Source organism: Felis catus, chromosome D4, assembly GCF_018350175.1.
Source record: "Felis catus isolate Fca126 chromosome D4, F.catus_Fca126_mat1.0, whole genome shotgun sequence".
Classification (NCBI taxonomy): domain Eukaryota; kingdom Metazoa; phylum Chordata; class Mammalia; order Carnivora; family Felidae; genus Felis; species Felis catus.
This window is the reverse complement of record NC_058380.1, coordinates 40,880,442-40,899,178: the sequence shown is the minus strand read 5'-3', so window position 1 is coordinate 40,899,178 and position 18,737 is coordinate 40,880,442. Positions and strand designations below refer to the sequence as shown.

Here is an 18,737-nt window from a genome sequence, read left to right as displayed (position 1 = left end):
TTAGCGTCTGCCTCTGTGTCAACGTAAATAATAAGAAAGCTGCATAGGGAACTGTAATATAACACTATGCCCTCAGTTTTCACTGAAGATGAATATAAGTAACACTGACAAGAAAAAAACTTCTACATCTTCTACAAAGTAGCTTTTAGAGATAGAAACTGTGATGTTATTCATATTTCCAATATGATAATCCATGTAGCAAGCTCCTCCTAAGGTTTAGCAGCAAAAATAGTTTTTTCCATATATTTGGAGACAGAGAGCATCTCACATCTGGGGAACAACAAGCAATTCAGTTCAGCTAAATTGCAGGTTTATTAATGAGAGTACTGGGAGGTGAAGCTATACAAATAGATGAGAATCAGTTCAAGAAGGGTCTTTTATACCTTGCCAAAGAGTTAATTCATACAATAAGAAATGAGGAATAATGCTGTTGCTGATACTGAGGCCAAAGATATGCAATAGATCAAGCACTGTTTACACGCATTAACTCATTTAACCCTTACAACAGCAAATGAGATGACATTAGTATGACAGTCATTAAAAATAAGAAAAAAGTAACAATGAAAAATGACTACAAAATGATCCAGTCACATTGAAATACGTACAAAACAACTTGAAAGATGTACACATCAATATTGATCATATTCTTAGAGATTACAAGAAATTTATATTTATTTCCTCATACTCTTCAAGGCTTTATAAATGTTTACAATACACTCGTGCTACTTGCTACTTCCTTGTTACTTCTACAACCCTCCTCCAAATTATTTCTTTGCTAAATATGAGATAGATGATAGATGATAGATAGATAGATAGATAGATAGATAGATAGATAGATAGAATGGCAGTGTATCTAAGAATGGACACCCATTAGTAGGTTAAAAGGGGAACACCTGTGGGGCACCTGGATGGCTCAGTTGGTTGAGCATCCTACTTCAGCTCAGGTCATGATCTCACACTCCGTGAGTTCGAGCCCTGCGTCAGGCTCTGTGCTGTCAGCTCAGAGCCTGGAGCCTGCTTCAGATTCTGTGTCTCCCTCTTTCTCTGTCCCTCCCCTGCTCATGCTCTGTCTTTCTCTGTCTCAAAAATAAATTAATAAAAACATTTAAAAAATTTTTTTAAACTAAGGGGGGAACACCTGCCAAAAATATGGAGCTAAAGCACTAGTGATGAGGCTAGAATAAAAAGTAGACTAATAAAATATGTAAAATATAGAGCATAAGAGTAAGAATAAGAGTAAGTTAGGGAGACTCCCAGGTTTCTTTTTTTTTTTGTTTATTTATTTTGAGAAAGACAGAGACAGTATGAGCAGAGGAGGGGCAGAGATAGAGGGAGAGAGAGAGAACCCCGAGCAGGCTCCACACCATCAGCGCAGAGCCTGACATGGAGCTCAAACTCACAAAACTGTGAGATCATGACCTAAGCACAAACAGACACTTAACTGACTGAGCCACCCAGGCTCCCCGACTCCCAGTTTCTATTTTAACGACTGCTTGGTGGATGTCCATACCAATTACAAAGACAGAAAATTTAGAAGGGGGTTTAGGGACAAAGAAGACGATTAAATTTTGGAACATGCTGAGTGTGAGGTGTTTTTAGGATACCCACAGAAAGCTAGATATACAGAGTTTAAGCATGACAGGGAGGTAGCCTCCAAAACCTCAGAATTTCTGCTGTGAGTAGAGTGTCTTGGTTATTCAAGGTGGGCCCACAGGACCACACTTCATAGCTCATATTAATGGGCTGACTCATGGTGGGCATCTCATACTTTATGCTAACAACATGACTAAAGGTAAGGACTGGCCATGTCAGAAAGACCAACAATGTGATTAGAGGTTGGGGCTTTGAGCCAAGGTAACATCAGCTCAACCTCCACAGAGGGGAAGGGAGCTGGAGACTGAGTTCAGCAACACAGCCAACAATCCAAATAATCATGTTCATATACTGAAGCCTCAATAGAATTCTGGACATTGAAGTTCCAGTGAGCTTCCCAGGCTGGTAATACTCCATATGTACCGTCATAAATCGATAGCAGGAGGCTACCTTGTCCCAAGGACAATGGAAGCTTGATGCCTGGAATCCTAGACTTTACCCTATGCATCCCTTCCTTGGGGTCTAAATTGTTTCTGTTGGCTATAATAAAAATGTAATCCTAAATACAGCACTTTCTTGAGTTCTAGGAGTTTCTAGCAAATTATGGAACCTGAGAGAATTCATAGGAGCTCCTTAACTCATCATCAGCTGGCGTGAAGTGAAAGTGGCCCCAGGAACTCTTGTAGGTGGGGTCTGAAGTAAGAACAATGTGGGGACTGTTCCCTCTGCCAGTGCAATTTAGCTGGACACCTTTGCATTGTATGACTCCATTTTTATGAAATGCTTGAAAAGACAAAATTACAGTGACAGCAAAAAGACTAGTGGCTACTTTGAGCTAGGAGTATGCAGGGGTGACTTCAAAAAAGGTAAAGAAAATGTTCTACATACTTTCTAGTATACATTCTAGCATATACATTTTTTTAATCTATTCAATTTTACAGCTAAATGATTAAACTTTATTATACATAAATCATATCCCAATATGTCTGACTTAAGAAGAAGAGACAGAGAATTCTATGTCTGATATTATTGAGAATGTTAGTCACTCTATCACAATGTCCCTTTTGGTTAAGAGCTACAGAACAAATTCCTATCTATTCTTAGTCCAAGGACATTTTTATTTCTTCTAAATTTCTGGTTTTTCTTTAATGACATCATTGACAATTGAATCCTGAGACCTGAATTTGAACACAACTATGCAGGCCATCATAACTGGCTTTTTCAACACCACTCCTGGTTCAAATTTGCTTCCACTTTCTCTTACTCAAGTTTTAATGATTATCATACAGTCATATTTTACAGGTACTTTTAAATGGCCATAATTTTCTTCTAGAACAAGGTGGTGGTAAAATAACATTTCTAAATGCACATCTAGTATTTTACTATAGATTTGAGAGGAAATTTCTTCCTCCATTCTTTTACAAATATCTGAAAAACTAATTATGCTGCTTTGTTGGATAGCATCTGGATTCGCAACCTACCCTTCTAAGAAAAGGCTTCAGGCTCTTAGAAGTTTCCTGCAAAGTACCTATAAATTGCAAAATATGCTGAAGGCTCACCTATATTTCTTAAAATAATTTTGAGGGGCGCCTGGGTGGCGCAGTCGGTTAAGCGTCCGACTTCAGCCAGGTCACGATCTCGCGGTCCGTGAGTTCAAGCCCCGCGTCAGGCTCCGGGCTGATGGCTCGGAGCCTGGAGCCTGTTTCCGATTCTGTGTCTCCCTCTCTCTCTGCCCCTCCCCCGTTCATGCTCTGTCTCTCTCTGTCCCAAAAATAAATAAAAACGCTGAAAAAAAAAATTAAAAAAAAAAAATTTTGATTTTGTATACTATTTTAACATTATTAACAAACATACGCTATGAAAGTTGTGACACTGGAATTTTACATGGTCATCGGCATTCTCAATGAGAAATTACCCATTCAAAAATTGTTCTTAAAAATTATGATAGGCAAGTAAAATTTTAATTTGAAAAAGTATGTGTCCACTGTAAAATTATTTCATCTTTCCTGTGCACCTGAAATTTTTGATAATAAAATGTTTGAAAAAATATGGGAGGGAACATGTTAAGGTAATAATAATAAAGAAAGTCAAAAAATTAGAAGAAAATTCAATAAATCAAATGTGGATCCCCAAAACAGACACTTGTAACTGAAGTATCAAAAATGATACATACAAAAGTCTCTACATGTACTTGTTCCAATTTCAGATATAAGTTGAAGTTGTATAAATAACAAAGCCCTCTAAGTTACTTCTTCTCAAACTTTACTGTGCATGTAAGTCATCTGAGGACCTTATTAAAATGTAGATTCTGATTGAATAGTTCTGGAGTAGAGTCTGAGATAATGCATTTCTTTTGTTGTTGTTGTTCTGAGATTAGGCATTTCTAACATATTCCTCGTTAATGCTGATGCTGTTGGTCCACAGACCACACTTGAAGTAAGAATGCTCTTTTTATTATTTTTTAGGAATCAATAAAACCCTAGTTTTAAAATATATATAAAATAACTACTTATTAACAGAAATATCTTTATTTTGCTTTGAACTTCCTACATGTGAAACCTCAGTGTTATGCCAAATACAACCCAGATTTCTAAGTTTTGCCTGAAAGAGTTGTTATGACCTCTACAAAGTTAACTCAAAGTAACAATGAAAGAAACTTCTGAGTAGTCATAGCAGGGGCATGTATACTGGGGTCGTCTATCTTCTGGATAATTAGGATTCAACTATGGAGGAAATATGTAACAGAATGTATGAACTTACTATTCATATCCATCTACTATTTATTCAGAGATTATTCCATGCAAATCAGCGCACTTGTTTCTAAAGAAATTCAGGCTAGACCAGACATACGAAATGTTCAGCTATCTAAAGAGTTCTTCAGTCCATTCACATAATGATTGATATCCCAGCTCTTCAGTGGAAGTAACATTCTCCCCTGTTTGAGGTAAATGATCTCTTGCAGGCACACCATTTGGATACCTGGAAGAGGTAATTTATCTCAAGTGGGCAAACACTTTAATGAAAGCAAGAAGGTTGCCACCTGTCCAGTATTTACAGAGGCAAACTAGAAACTGGGGTCTCTGCCCACTGCCTGTAAATACATCCTCAAAGTTAAGAAGGTAGCAGGAGCAGCCACCCTTAGCACTTTCTGAGCAGTGAATTCAAGCTTGTCGCTCTTGAACTTCCCGTTTCATGAGAGGCATAAAGTGATATACCAGTTCGTGTGAGATATCAGAACACAATAAGACAGGTAAAACAATAAACATTTGGTTGGCAATTACATATACAAGAGATTTGGCTGAGAAGGTTACATTCACACCTAATAACTCTATAACTGAGGAACTCTTCTTAGCCCAATTCCACAGGGGAAGAGGGGAAGACGTTGAGGCCGAAAGGGAGTGAGTACCTTTCCCAATGTCACACACAAAGTTAAGCAATGGGACCCAGATTCGAATCTAGAGCCCAAGTTCTTAATTCATACTCTACTATGTACCCTAAGTGTTTAATTTTCCCTCTTCGGTAAAATTTTTCTCTCCTATATAATTAACAGTATGTGTATAATTCAGAACTTACTCTAAAAAGATAGGTACCTAAAAAGAGTATTTTTAAAAAGAATAATATACTTTTTTTTTTACCTTGGAACAAAGATAATACAAGAGGTGACGCAGTTACTATTAAATATATTTAAAAACTACTACTTGATATTGACACACAGTACCCGTTTTCCTGAGGCTTAAAAAAAAAGTGACTGATGCCATCAATATGTAATCTTGACATGTAAAATGATTTAAATTTTCAGCAAGTTCTTCAAAATAAGAAAATGAAAGAAGGAAGGAACAGAAAAGAAAAAATATGGCTCTAAGAAATAACTTTTTTCATTTCAGGATTTTCAGATTATTTCCTTAATAAACTTTACCAAGATTTTGCCATCTCAATATCCCACTTGGTTGAAAGAATTCAGATACTACTCATAATATTAGGTGATCCAAGAGACAATGAATCAATTACAAATCAAAGCTGAACTCATATTCCTGATAACTGTCCTGAGATGAAAAGATCCTATTATGAATTGGTTAAACAAATTATGAAATGCTCAACTGATAAATATTACCCAAACATTAAAAATCATTCCCCAGGGACACCTGGGTGGCTCAGGTCGTGATCTCATGGTCTGTGAGTTCAAGCCCTGCATTGGGCTCTCTGCTGACAGCTCAGAGCCTGGAGCCTGCTTCAGATTCTGTGTCTCCCTCTCTCTCTCACTGCCACTCCTCTGCTTGTGCTCTGCCTCTCTCTCTCTCTCTCTCTCTCTCAAATATAAGTAAACATATATATATATATATATATATATATATATATGTGTGTGTGTGTGTGTGTGTGTATATATGTATATATATGAACATTTATATAATATATAATAAACACAAATATACATGTATATAATCATTCCCTAGAAGAATATTAATAGAAATGGAGAAAATCCTTCAAAAGCATGACTTCTTTTAAGCTAAAGCTATTATAGCATGCCATAAGTGAAACACGGCATCATTTCTGTGATTTTCTTGCCAAAATTGCATGAACTGAATCTAATCATGAGGAAACATCAAACGGATCAAAACTGAAGGGTATTTTACAAAAATCAGTCTGTAATCTTCAAGAATATGATGGTCAAGGAAAGACTGAGGAACTTTTCCACGCTGAGGGAGATTAAAGAAACGTCACTTAATGCAACACATAATTCTAAACCAGATCCTTTTGCTATAAAAGACATGGTTGGGACAACTAGGGTAAGTCAAAGGGGGTCTGAACGGTTTCCTGACGTTGATCACAGCCCTCTGGTTATGTAGAAGAATGTCTTGCCTGAAATACATGCTAAAATATGAGAAAGTAATGGGCATCGTGTCAACTACTTGCTCTCAAATCATTCAGCAAAAAGAGTATTGTGTATTTGCAACTATTCTGTAAGATTAAAGCTAGTTCAAAATCATTTTTTAAGTTCATTTATTTATTTTGAGAGACAGAGAGAGAGAGAGAGAGAGAGAGAGAGAGAGCGGGAGGGGCAGAGACGGAGGGAGAAAGAATCCCAAACAGGCTCCACATTGTCAGCGCAGAGCCCAGTGTGGGGCTCGAACTCGCAAACCGTGAGGTCATGACCTGAGCAGAAATCAAGAGTCTGACATGTAACCGACTGAGTCACCCAGGCACCTCTCAAAATAATTTTTTTAAATGCAAATATAAAACAGTATGTAGCTTATGGTAACATTTATATCATTTGTGAGCCTGTTAGTAGATGGATGAGCAGGTGGTAGGAAGGAAGAAGGGAGGGTAAGAAGAAGAAATGAAGGGTGGGCAGACAGAAAGGCAGAGAGGCAGAGAGGAATAAAACAGATCGGAATAACACATAGCAATAGAAAATAATTAGTTGTCTAAAAATGCATACAGGCAGACGTGTGTACTACATTCAGGAATGTAATACACTACTTTCATGATGAGATGGGTTGTAAGGAAACAGGTTTTTTTTAGCGCCCACTATATGCTAGGTACTGTTACAAAATGTTCAACAAGGGTTATCTCATTAAATCCTCATAAAAACCAGGAAGATAGTACTATCTCCATTTCTAGGTAAAGAGCCTGAGGTCTAGTAACAAAGTAACTTGCCCAGTTTCACACAACTAATAACTAGCAGAGCTGCAAACAAAATCAAATCCGCCTGGTACAAAGCTAATGCTCTTTCTGCTATATGCTAATGCTTATCATATATTTAGGTTATTCATACACTTCAATTATAAACCCAACATGACTATGTAAGCTGTTATAGCTTTACATTTATTACCCTCACTATTATCTGTTAATAACCTCTCATGTACTTTAAGTGTCTGAAAATATTTTCCCATCCTTTCTGCTAAAGTATCAGGAAATTTCTACTACTAGGATACCCATGAAAATGAAAACACATTACCTGGAAAAGGTAATGCGTTAACTGGTCATCATATTTTGAATGAATTATTCTATAAGCCCAGCTCGTCAAGTCGCCTCTGCAAAAGGAACACACTGATCATTTTTGTACTAGTCCAATAACAACTCAATTGTTTACCTGTCCAACCATATTCTTCCCTATACTCTTCAGGATTTCAATACATCAATTATTCTCCCCCTCTAAGCAACTATCACTTAACTCTTCCCTAATTACTTAGTGTTCTTTAGCCAACAACACTTAAAGGCTTCCCTAAAGATGAGTTTCCCTGAACTTGTTCTTTTCTCAAGCCATTAGAGGTACAACCAGATTCTAACAAGGCAGCTCTGTCCCTGGAGGGAGGCAAGCATCTAAAGACACACCATTCTCGGTCTACCTTCTCCTTGATAAGTCTTACCTACACATATTTTTATTAGGGTCTCAAATAATCATTGTGTCAGTATCTTAACTTTAAGATATTACAAGGGTCCACTTTTGGAAAATATGCTCAGGGAGATCACTGTCTAGTTTTATAAAGTCTCTATAATCTGATCACATGCCAATGTTCCACCTTTTCTCCCACGATTCTCCAATATAGTTATAACAGAAAATACATTTTAGTAATCACCATGTATAAGCCAGATATGCTAGGCATGGATTTCCATTCCATCTCCTCAATGTCCCTCTTCCCATTCTGTGCCTACTCCCACCTCTGCATTTCTGATCAGGCTCTGCCCTCCATCTGGATGCTGTCCCTCCTATGTAACTTATCTATCCTTCTAGGCCCAGCGAAGGCCTTCCGTTAAGGCTCCCTGAGGCCTTCCCAATACTAGTAAGCCCCCACTACGCTGTACCTATCTTGGATTCTTACATTTAAAGCCAGTATTTCCTCATTCAATCTTGATTACTTTCTGCCTAAAGTTATTCACCAATTGCCAATCTTGTTCTATGATCATTATGTATATTTTCTAGATGTCCAGATCCAAGTCATATGTTTCTTTCATCTCCTGAAGACATATAGCACAGTGAAAAGAAAAAATAAATAAATAAAGTAATATACACAGGATTGTAGCTTAAGAAACCAATCTATGTTAAGTGTTCACACACCTACAAGAATATGATGAACACAAATAATCTGTTTTTCAAACTAACTCCAATAACTTAATTATTAAGTTCTCTCAAGAATGTTAATTTTCCTCTTAAGTTACAATGCCAACATTCTTAAAATACATTTTATTTAGACTTTTATTTCAGACTTCAAACCCAGTACATTGACGTTTTGCCAAAATATTAGAGATGAATATTGCTTACCAACATCAACGGGCCACAACCTAAGATTAATCTTTGCATCATAAGTTTCCCACTATAAGAACATAGATTTAGTTATCAGAAATCACAAGAAATGATCTATATGTATATAGCAGAGTTGTCTAAAGAATTAAACTACATCCCAAATTATTACTTCATTAATGCTTACAACATTCCACAAGGCAGGCAAGTATTATCAAATCCATTATATTATTTTTACTATTAATGTGTCTGAAATGGCCATAATTAGTCCAATGACATAGCTTAACCAGTAGGTAGGTGTATGTTATTCTTGAGAAATTAGTTTTCATTGAACTTTTCATACAAACATATCCTGCAATGAGTCATTAAAAAATAAACTGAATTATTTATTTATTTATTTATTTATTTATAATGTTTACTTATTTTTGAGAGAGAGAAACAGAATATGAGCAGGGGAGCAGCAGAGAGAGAGAGAGAGGGAGAGACAGAATCTGAAACAGGCTCCAAGCTCTGAGCTGTCAGCACACAGCCTGATGCAGGGCTCGAACTCCAGAACAGCAAGATCATGACCTGAGCCAAATTCAGACACTTAACTGACTGAGCCACCCAGATGCCCCAGTAAACTGATTTTTAGACCTTTGGAAATCACTGATTATAGGTGGTTCCACACCTGGTAGAAACAGACTACTCAAATTAACTCTATTGAAAATTAATTAGGAAAAATAAAAACATATCACCAATGAGAAAAGTTTTCTCCTGGTCCAGTTATTCCTCAGACTTCTAAAATGTATAGCTAGAAATAGAAATGAAGGAAGACTAAAACATTTGCAAGAACATTCCCAGTATTCATTAAAAAAAAAAAAAAGTTAATGATGAGAATTCCTTTGGAATGTCAGATCCTAAAAGGAAAAAATAAGGTGGATACATTCACCAAGAAATGTCATTTAATTTCCCCATAAATTAAGACAAAATTACCCACCAAAATTTACATTAATTCTCTCCATCATTAAATAGAGATTTAATAATCTCTCTGTACCTGAATGGAGAAAGATGAAAACAAATGTATTTTCTTCCTAGATGGTTTATTAGAATTCGAACTGTAAAGCATTTCTAGACATTTGCAAGGACCTAAAAGAGGGAATCGTACCTGTTTTACTAATGACTTCCTGTAACTCGGCCATAGAAGTGATGATTGCAGCCAGAAGGTCAGAACTGGTAAGCCAACTAAGTGCTTGCAAACAACGTAACTGCTCCTTTTGGTGCCCTACAAGGAAAGAAGACCCATTATGCGATGTTACAAACTTTTAAAATCCATGTTTAAAATTCACAGCAATGTTTGGCTGTTTAGGAAATAGACCAAAACTTGTAGGCAGAACTTTGCCTAGTGTGGAAAAGTCTACAAGAAATGTTAGATTTGACTGACAATTTATTTATATATATAAATTAAGTGATGTCAAAAAAAAAAGAGAAGAATTTTTTCTTTAGTTCTACTTATATTACTTAACAGCTTGATTTTTTTATTTAAAAAAATTTTTAATGTTTATTTATTTTTGAGAGAGAAAGAGAGAGAGAGCATGAGTGAGGGAGGGGCAGAGAGGGGGGTAGACACAAAATCTGAAGCAGGTTCCAGGCTCTGAGCTGTCAGCACAGAACTGGACACGGGGCCCCAACTCATGAACTGCAAGATCATGGCCTGAGCCGAAGTCGGAAGCTTAACTGACTGAGCCACCCAGGTGCCCCCTTAATAGCTTGATTTTTAAAGTTAAAAATTGAAATCACTATTTCCTCAGAATAGTGAAACTTTTTTAAAAAAAAAGTTAACTGGAAAATTTACATCTGTCTCATTTCCATTCAATTCCTCAATAGATTTTTAACTCTGATCATTTTATACTGACTCATAGAAAGTAAAAATAAATTATACTGCTAATTAATTTTAAATAGGGGAGAGTCTCTGGATCGACTTAATTGAAAAATATATAAACTCTCCACTTTACGGTGAAAAGAGCATTCAAATATGATAAAGCTGACTATATATATATGTATGCATATATACATATATATATACATATATATATATACACACACACACACAAAGCTAGGCAAAGTTGAAATTATATTTGCCACTTTCTTTAAATTTTAATGTTTATAACAAAAAATCAAAACCTAATTTATACATAAATATACATTTCTCCATACCCACACACATATCTACAACACATGAGAGACTATGTTACATGAGTTGACATATTAAATGATTTTTCAAGTTTTTACACAATGGCTAAGCCTGGTCACATTGGATGTCCTTACGCTCAACTTAGATTTTAAAAAAGCTTAAATTATCTTACTTGGAAATTTATGCTTGTCTTTGGGCTCTCCTGTACACACCAACATGCCTATGCCTTCTTTGAAGCTCTCCATCCAGGTAAAAAGAGAGGCACACGACTGGCCCAAAATCTTGAGCCTATTTGCTGCCAAAATTGCAATTACACCTTTCCGGAATACACGTATCATCAGTCCTTTGAATGGCCTTTTCTTCATCTTAGCTTCCTCTTGCTTCTTTTCCTCTGCGGTTGACAAAGCCTGGGCTAGAGTTCTGACTTCCAGTTTGAACAACTCAAAGGTGTTGAACTGCTCCTGGAGAAAATCTCTCTGTGTCGATAAGGCACATGACCGGCTATAGAGAGGATATAAGGCACCGGCCATCAATGCACAGGCTGCCAGCAAGGATGCTTGTTCCCTTTGAGTCTGTGATAACACAGTTTTGAAGCGTGAATTTTCGAGAACCATCTGTTCGTGTGACTTCTCAATACGGTTCAACTTTTCCATATTTTTTTCAGCAATTTCTTGAAATTTCTATAAGAGAAGTCGAATAAAATATTTTAAACAACTAGGCATTTTATTACTTCCTCTTTGTAGAAAGAAAACAAACTTTTGCTGACAACTAATTCTTCCTCAAAAGACCCATGTTCTAAATATCCAAAAAATATGTATGATGGAGCAACAGGTTAGATCTAAATGCGCATGTTGATCTAAACATTTTTTTTAACATTTACTTATTTTTGAGAGAGAGGCAGAGCATGAGCGGGGGAGGGGCAGAGAGAGGGGGAGACACAGAATGTGAAGCGGGCTCCAGACTCTGAGCTGTCAGCACAGAGCCCAATGAGGGGCTCAAACCCACGAACTGTGCGATCATGACCTGAGCTGAGGTCGAACACTTAACCAGCGGAGCCACGCAGGCGCCCCTAAATGTGCATGTTGATTTTTAAATCCTCTTACACAGAAACTTTACATAACATAGAACACATAACTCTAAAAGTACTTCATGAATTTCCCATACACCTATGCAGAAATACACATATTTAGAAAAAAGAATTTCTCCTCTTCCATTCCTCACTTTTATTTCCTGCTTTTTAAACAAATTACATCAGCAGTAGAGGTTTTCCTATATGTGAAAAGACTTTACTTTTTGCCAGAATAAGCAAAGGGTTAAATCAACAATATAACAAATAGCACTTGACTGTCTGCCATTTACTGGGTGAGGGGGGACTGATTCTCGGGTTAAAATCTCTCATTTCAGCTCTTTCTTACCTTCCTGAGACAGCAGACTGAACAAAGCACAGCCCCAGTGGTGGGAGGAGATAACTAACTGTGAGCTGGGCCTCAGCATCTCTCTGATCCTTTTTCCCTCATCAAGGAATTTGCAATCCAAAACAATTTGAAACACCAAGAAATTTTAACTACGGACAACATATTTTAATTGCTAGAAAATAAAATAGTTCTCTATGAAATCTTATGCCTGATCATTAAGGAACTGCTGAGGTAGAGTAAATTTCAGAAGATAACAGACCCCAATTTCCTTTACTGATTCATTTATCATTCAATAAACATTTTTTGACTAGTCACTAAATTCCATGTGCTAGGAAAACAGACAAGCAAACCAATTACTGTGGTGTAATGCTACTATCAAACTATGCCAGACTGCCAGAGGTACCCAAAAGGGAGTTTGCACAAAATGATATTGACAGGCTTTTGGAGGGATAATGACAAAGGACAAGTGGTGGCGAGGTATGTAATAGAAAGAATTAAAAAAAAAAAATAGTGATAAAGTGTGGCTCCATAGCTACCCTAAAATAATTTAATGATCCGAGTTGGAGAAAATCACACAAACCCTTGATGACTCCAAAAGATTTGTTGTCAAAGCCTACCATGGACAGTGTTGATAGGCGGTAGCCAAAAGAATTCAAACTTGTGGAAATATACTGCTAAGGAAAGTAACTCTTGTACTAAATCCAACCCCAAGGCTAGCGGATAAGATTCCCAATAAGTGCACGGTGAGTAGAAGAAGGCCCTCAGAGGTACAGTCCTGAGCACAAATGAATTAAAGAAGTACACAAGAAGCCACTCTCTGAAGGATTCAACTTCTTGGATGCCTTCCTTTGGGCAGGAGAAACACTGTATTTTAGACATGGTTTTAAATGTTTCTATACTATAGGGGCTCCTGGGTGGTTCAGTCAGTTAAGGGTTCGACTCTTGATTTCCACTCCAGTCATGATCTCATGGCTCATGAGATTGAGCCCTGCGTTGGGCTCTGTGCTGGCAGTGCAGAGCCTGCTTGGGATTCTCTCTCTCTCTTCCTCTCTCTCTCAAAATAAATAACCTTAAAAAAATGCTTAAAAAAATGTTTCTATACTATAATTGTCTTTATTTACTCCGACTCTTCTCTAAAGTCTGAACCAGCCATATCTGTGGTACTACTGTGAAAAAGAAAGGAATAGGGAAATAAAGGAATTGTGGCTTGCCCCCAACCACATCTCCACCCATGGCCAAGCAGTGGTAGCAGTATTTCATCACCGGGACTGTGTCCCAGAGCTCCATGCAAAGACACTTGTAAAGGAAATGGTGTCCCATTGGGAGTAGCTGAAAGAAGCAAGAAACTCTGAGAAGCACTAGCCAGGTGGACTGCTTGGAAGCAGACGTGAGACACCCCTTTAAGGAGGCAACCTTTAAGAAAAGGGAAAGCTGACCTGCACTGTAGCTAAAGAAAGCAGAAAGACCGGTATGTGGAAGAGTGAGAGCCAGAAAACAGGATAATGTATTCTAAGGAAGTACAAATAATTCAGAACGCCTGAAGAAAAGAGGACAATGATGGAAAACTGACAAGTAGGTGGATAAAAGATGATAAAGCTAAGGAATTTAAACTATCTGGAAAGCCATGAGAAGCCATAAAATCCTGGAAGTCGCCCTGCTTTAGCTAATGGATGGGAGAATCAGAAATACTAATAAAGACCGTCATGGGTAGCAGTAAAGTTGCCGGAAGTGGAGATGGAACAAGAGGAGCAAACAGAATTTACAAAGGCTAATTCCATATTTTCTCCAAAATCAATTCCACCAGTTCAATTACAGGGCAAAACAGGAAAAGTATAGACAATCCAAGATAAAAGAGCCACACCGGTTACAGCTAGGTAGTAGAAACAAACATTAACCTAATCAGGTTCCAGGTGGAACATAGTCACAGATCTCAAAGTCTGAGGCAGAAGTATATTTTCAACAAAAAGTACTCTTCTGTGAACAAAAACAAATGGTGAATAGATACATCTGCTAATGATATTTTAAATGTTTCAAAATAGCATGTGAAGTCATTGGGCAAAATCGAATGGGTTGTTGACAGAGAGCTGAAAGTATATTTACCATACCAGAATTAAAATTTTTAAAGTAAATTAAATAAAAATTTTAAAATTTAAGAAAAAAAAAAAAAAGGGAAGACAGCTGAAAGTAAAGCAAGCCTGTTCTGGAAAAGAGTTAGCTGTAGCACATGACAGACCTACCGAAGACAGCTAGCCTACTTCAGAGCATCAGATTGAAGCTAACAGCGTTTTAGAAAGGCAGCCAGAGGGCGCCTGGGTGGCGCAGTCGGTTAAGCGTCCGACTTCAGCCAGGTCACGATCTCGCGGTCCGTGATTTCGAGCCCCGAGTCAGGCTCTGGGCTGATGGCTCAGAGCCTGGAGCCTGTTTCCGATTCTGTGTCTCCCTCTCTCTCTGCCCCTCTTCCCCCCCCCCCCCCCCCCCCCGTTCATGCTCTGTCTCTCTCTGTCCCAAAAAAAATAAATAAAAACGTTGAGAAAAAGAAAGGCAGCCAGAAACAGGTAGTCCTGGAATGAGGATGACAGAGTAACCAAAATGTGGAGAGAAATGGATAAAAACCTGAACTCCATTACCCAAAACACCCCACTTCTCTCGACAGACAGAAAGGCAGGAACAAGCTGGAATGTCTTAAAAACAGAATTGGGATTCCAGACTTACACAGCCAGTTTTCATTTTAGGCTGCCTGCTAGAAGTAGTGGCAAAGTACTAAAGCAATCTTTTAAATTTTTGTGTCTTTCAAATCCTCATGTCATTCTATGGCCCCCAAATTTTGATCATTTGTAGCGATTGTATATTTAGAAGTGCTTAATTAAGTGATTAATATTAATTACTACCACGCTTCATGATTTCTCAGAGACTCAGATGCCATTCACAGATTGGTGAAACAGTAAAAATAAGACTAAGAATATGTGTGAAGTCTGCTTATAAATAAAAATAAACAAACTCAAAAGACTATTTAATTGTCTAATAACCATCTGCTGTCCCCAGCCATTCTTGGTTTAAGTAATTATAATCAAGACACCTAGTATCGATTGTTATTTTTTAAAAAAATCAACCAGACCAATATTCAACTAGATAACTAGAATTTATTAGCAGGGTGAATTAAAGATTTAAAAATAATGAAGTTAAACATTTAAAGTTTTAGAGCTCTTATCGACAAATATTAAGTTAGCCACACAAAATCCTCAATAACATTAATACTTAATGCAAGTTTTGTTCATTTCTTAACAATTACATTTCTGCATCCCTGTCTCCACTCAAATCTAGAACCACAGATCTGACTTCCCGGTAAGCATCTCCACTTAGCTACCTCACAGCCACCTCAAGCTAAAGTATCCAGTCCAGTACTATTGACTTGCCTCCTAAACGTGTTCATGATAGTCCTCTTTATGTCAATACATGGCACCAACATCCACCGAATTGTTCAAGTCAAAAACTTTGCAGTTGGTTTTAGTTCCTCCTTTCACCTTATCCTCCACCGTCCCAAATCAAAGCCATCAGCAAGCACCGTTGGGTTTACCTATAAAATACACCCTGATCCATATCTACTGCTACGCATCCTACTTCCAGCTATTCACCACCAGCCATTCATGCCCCCTTCCATGCCGCTATCAGATTATGTCCATCCGATCCTATTGTTTAACATCTTTGTCCTTCCTGAACCAAGGTTCCCTCCTCAAGTCACAACACTCCCACATGCCTTCTGCTGTAAAGGCTTCACCTTCTCCCACAATCCTCACCCTGATGATAAAGGGAGAACGGTCTGCTTCTTTACTATCCAGACATGAACCTCACCACTCTTCACAATTTAACCAATGCTGTCTAGCATTCCCAGGTCTTTTCCTTTCCAACTCCCCTAACACTCTTCAAATCCTAGCAATCATCAGAGCCCATTTCAGGGTCTATCTATTCCATGACACCTTTTCCTATAATTCTCACTCATGCTGACCTTGACCTTCTCTGAACTTAATTATATGACTCACACATTTAATTCTGACACTGCTACTTACTTATTTCATGTATGCATATCTGTTCTCCCTCAAATGCAATAGAATGCTAGTTCCTGGAGGCCAGGAAGTATTTACTGCAGTAAATATTCTATTTACAGTGCTCTATACCCTGTAGGAATTTACTAAATATTGAACAAATTAAATAATCCTTTATAAGATGTTCCTTGGTGTTTACCACAGTTTTTTTTTTTTTTTTTTGCCCATAATAGGCACTGACTAAATACCCAATGAATAAAAAGCTTTATAAATGTAAGGAGAAGAAAAATATAATCCGAAAAAAAGATATCATTTATAAATATAATTTGGAACTTATCAACATGTCAGAATTCTGCTTTAAAATTAATTCTGATATTCCACAGGGATCTTCAAAGGTGCTGCATTATTTACTGTGAATTATTCTTGAAGAACAAAGCTTGTTTGATGATAACAATGGAAACAGCCGTAAGAGCAATTTTTCCCTTAAAAAAATCTTATGTTCTTTACCCAAGGAGATTGAAGGCCAATATTTTTAAAGCAAACATTCAGAATATCGCCTTCAAATGGGACAAAAGCATTCCTAGGACTGAAATAAGCTGCTCCTTAGTGTGTTTAGTTTCAAAAATAATATTTGCAAATTCCTCCAAAACAACACTCTTATCTTGAAGAATTAAAAAAAACTTGCAAATATAGTATGGATATCTTTTACATAGATTTCTTTGGCATATCAAAAATACGATATAGTTTCACTAGTTTTCCTCTACTGTCTGATAAATTCAAAGTGCATCCAAAATGGGGGGGGAAGATACCTCTTTTGCCTAATCACGCACCTACTTCCTGAAGCACACAGGCTCTGTGGGACGCCTTACAGGGTTCCATGAACTTTGAGACTTTGGACCAGAAATTAGATACTTCCCTAGGGAATAAAATTCTTTTTTTATCACTTTTGCTTCCTGCGTTCTTATTCTTTATGTTGGCAAAAGACAAAATGCACACTGGACATTTGATGACACATAGACATCAAAGGACTTTATTACTGGCAAAAGACAAAATGCACACTGGGCATTCGATGACACATAGACATCAAAGGACTTCATTAAAACTCTCTTATTTTTATAGACTGCATACCTTGTCTTTTTATGAAATGGTAATATTGCAAAATGAATAAATTCACCTGCTTATCCTATGATGTAAATGCTTCTCTGTTAAAAATAATGCACATTTAGTGAAGAAAATGGAAGCCTCATACGTTACTGGTGGAGATGTTAAAATGATGCATCAGCTTTTGCAAATAGCTCAGTTTACCATATGACCTAGAAATTCTACTGTCTGGACTTTATATATATTATATATTTTATATATATATTATATATAATATATATATATTAAATATATATATATTATATACATTATATATATTATAACATGTAATATAAATATACTCAAATCCCATAATGATTATTTACTTTACTCAAAAACATGATCTTCATTTGTAAGTGTAGCCTGGCAAAAGTATTATGTGCCGAAGTGCTATGTGCCTGTGTTTACTCTTGTATCTAAAGCAGTACAAACTACAAAATGCCCTTCGGATAAGCCAAACCTTCAAAAGAACAAAGTTCTCCTTATCATTAGACTGAGGATGAACGTGTCAACATGGGCAAGATGCTTCATTTGTCAATTGTTAAAAGATACTGCCTCAGACCGTTGGTAAGTCAGCACTCCCCCTCAGTTCTGATCTGCCTCAGATCTTCCTTCCGGGTTTTCAGACCCCGGCCACGGTGTCCAGGTTGGCTCCAGTCTTCTCTTTAAATAGTTCAAACTGTGACCACCTCCTCTTAAGTTTATAGCATTCTCTTGGGAATTAATTAAACACAGTTGCTGTGATCAACCTTATATTCTTGAATTTCTCATGTGTTCATATGATGACTTCCCAATTATATTTGACAGTTTCTGAAGAAAGAACTAAGTGTTATACCTCTTTGTTAGTACCACAGTATTAAACACAGTGCCCTCTGTATGTGGTATATACCACGTAAGATATGTTTTTGTTAATATTAAATACATTATGTAAAAGTTGTCTTGATACTCTTACCTATAACAGCAATTTTGCAATATAATATAAGAAAAACTCAGTCTCTCAGACAAAAGGAACTCTGAGAGAAATAAGACATAAGGGAACTAGCATCTGTGGACAGCTGACAGGGTGTCACCATAATTATCATGTTTGATCATTAATTAATCAAGACTCACTTGGAAATGCAAGTTCAAGAAATATG

General features: G+C 37.0%; 1 protein-coding gene across 12 annotated transcripts in view; it reads right to left on the bottom strand.

The window, feature by feature from the left end:
- Window positions 1-18,737, bottom strand: part of CCDC171 (coiled-coil domain containing 171) — a 310,942-nt gene that overhangs the window by 154,317 nt on the left and 137,888 nt on the right. For all 12 annotated transcript variants that reach the window (XM_019815993.3, XM_045043841.1, XM_011288346.3 and 9 more), the window contains 2 exons: window positions 11,179-11,686; window positions 9,981-10,097 (listed from right to left, as the gene is read on the bottom strand). In XM_019815993.3, coding sequence (XP_019671552.2) covers window positions 9,981-10,097; window positions 11,179-11,686 — 625 coding nt within the window. The remainder of the gene's footprint in view (window positions 1-9,980; window positions 10,098-11,178; window positions 11,687-18,737) is intronic.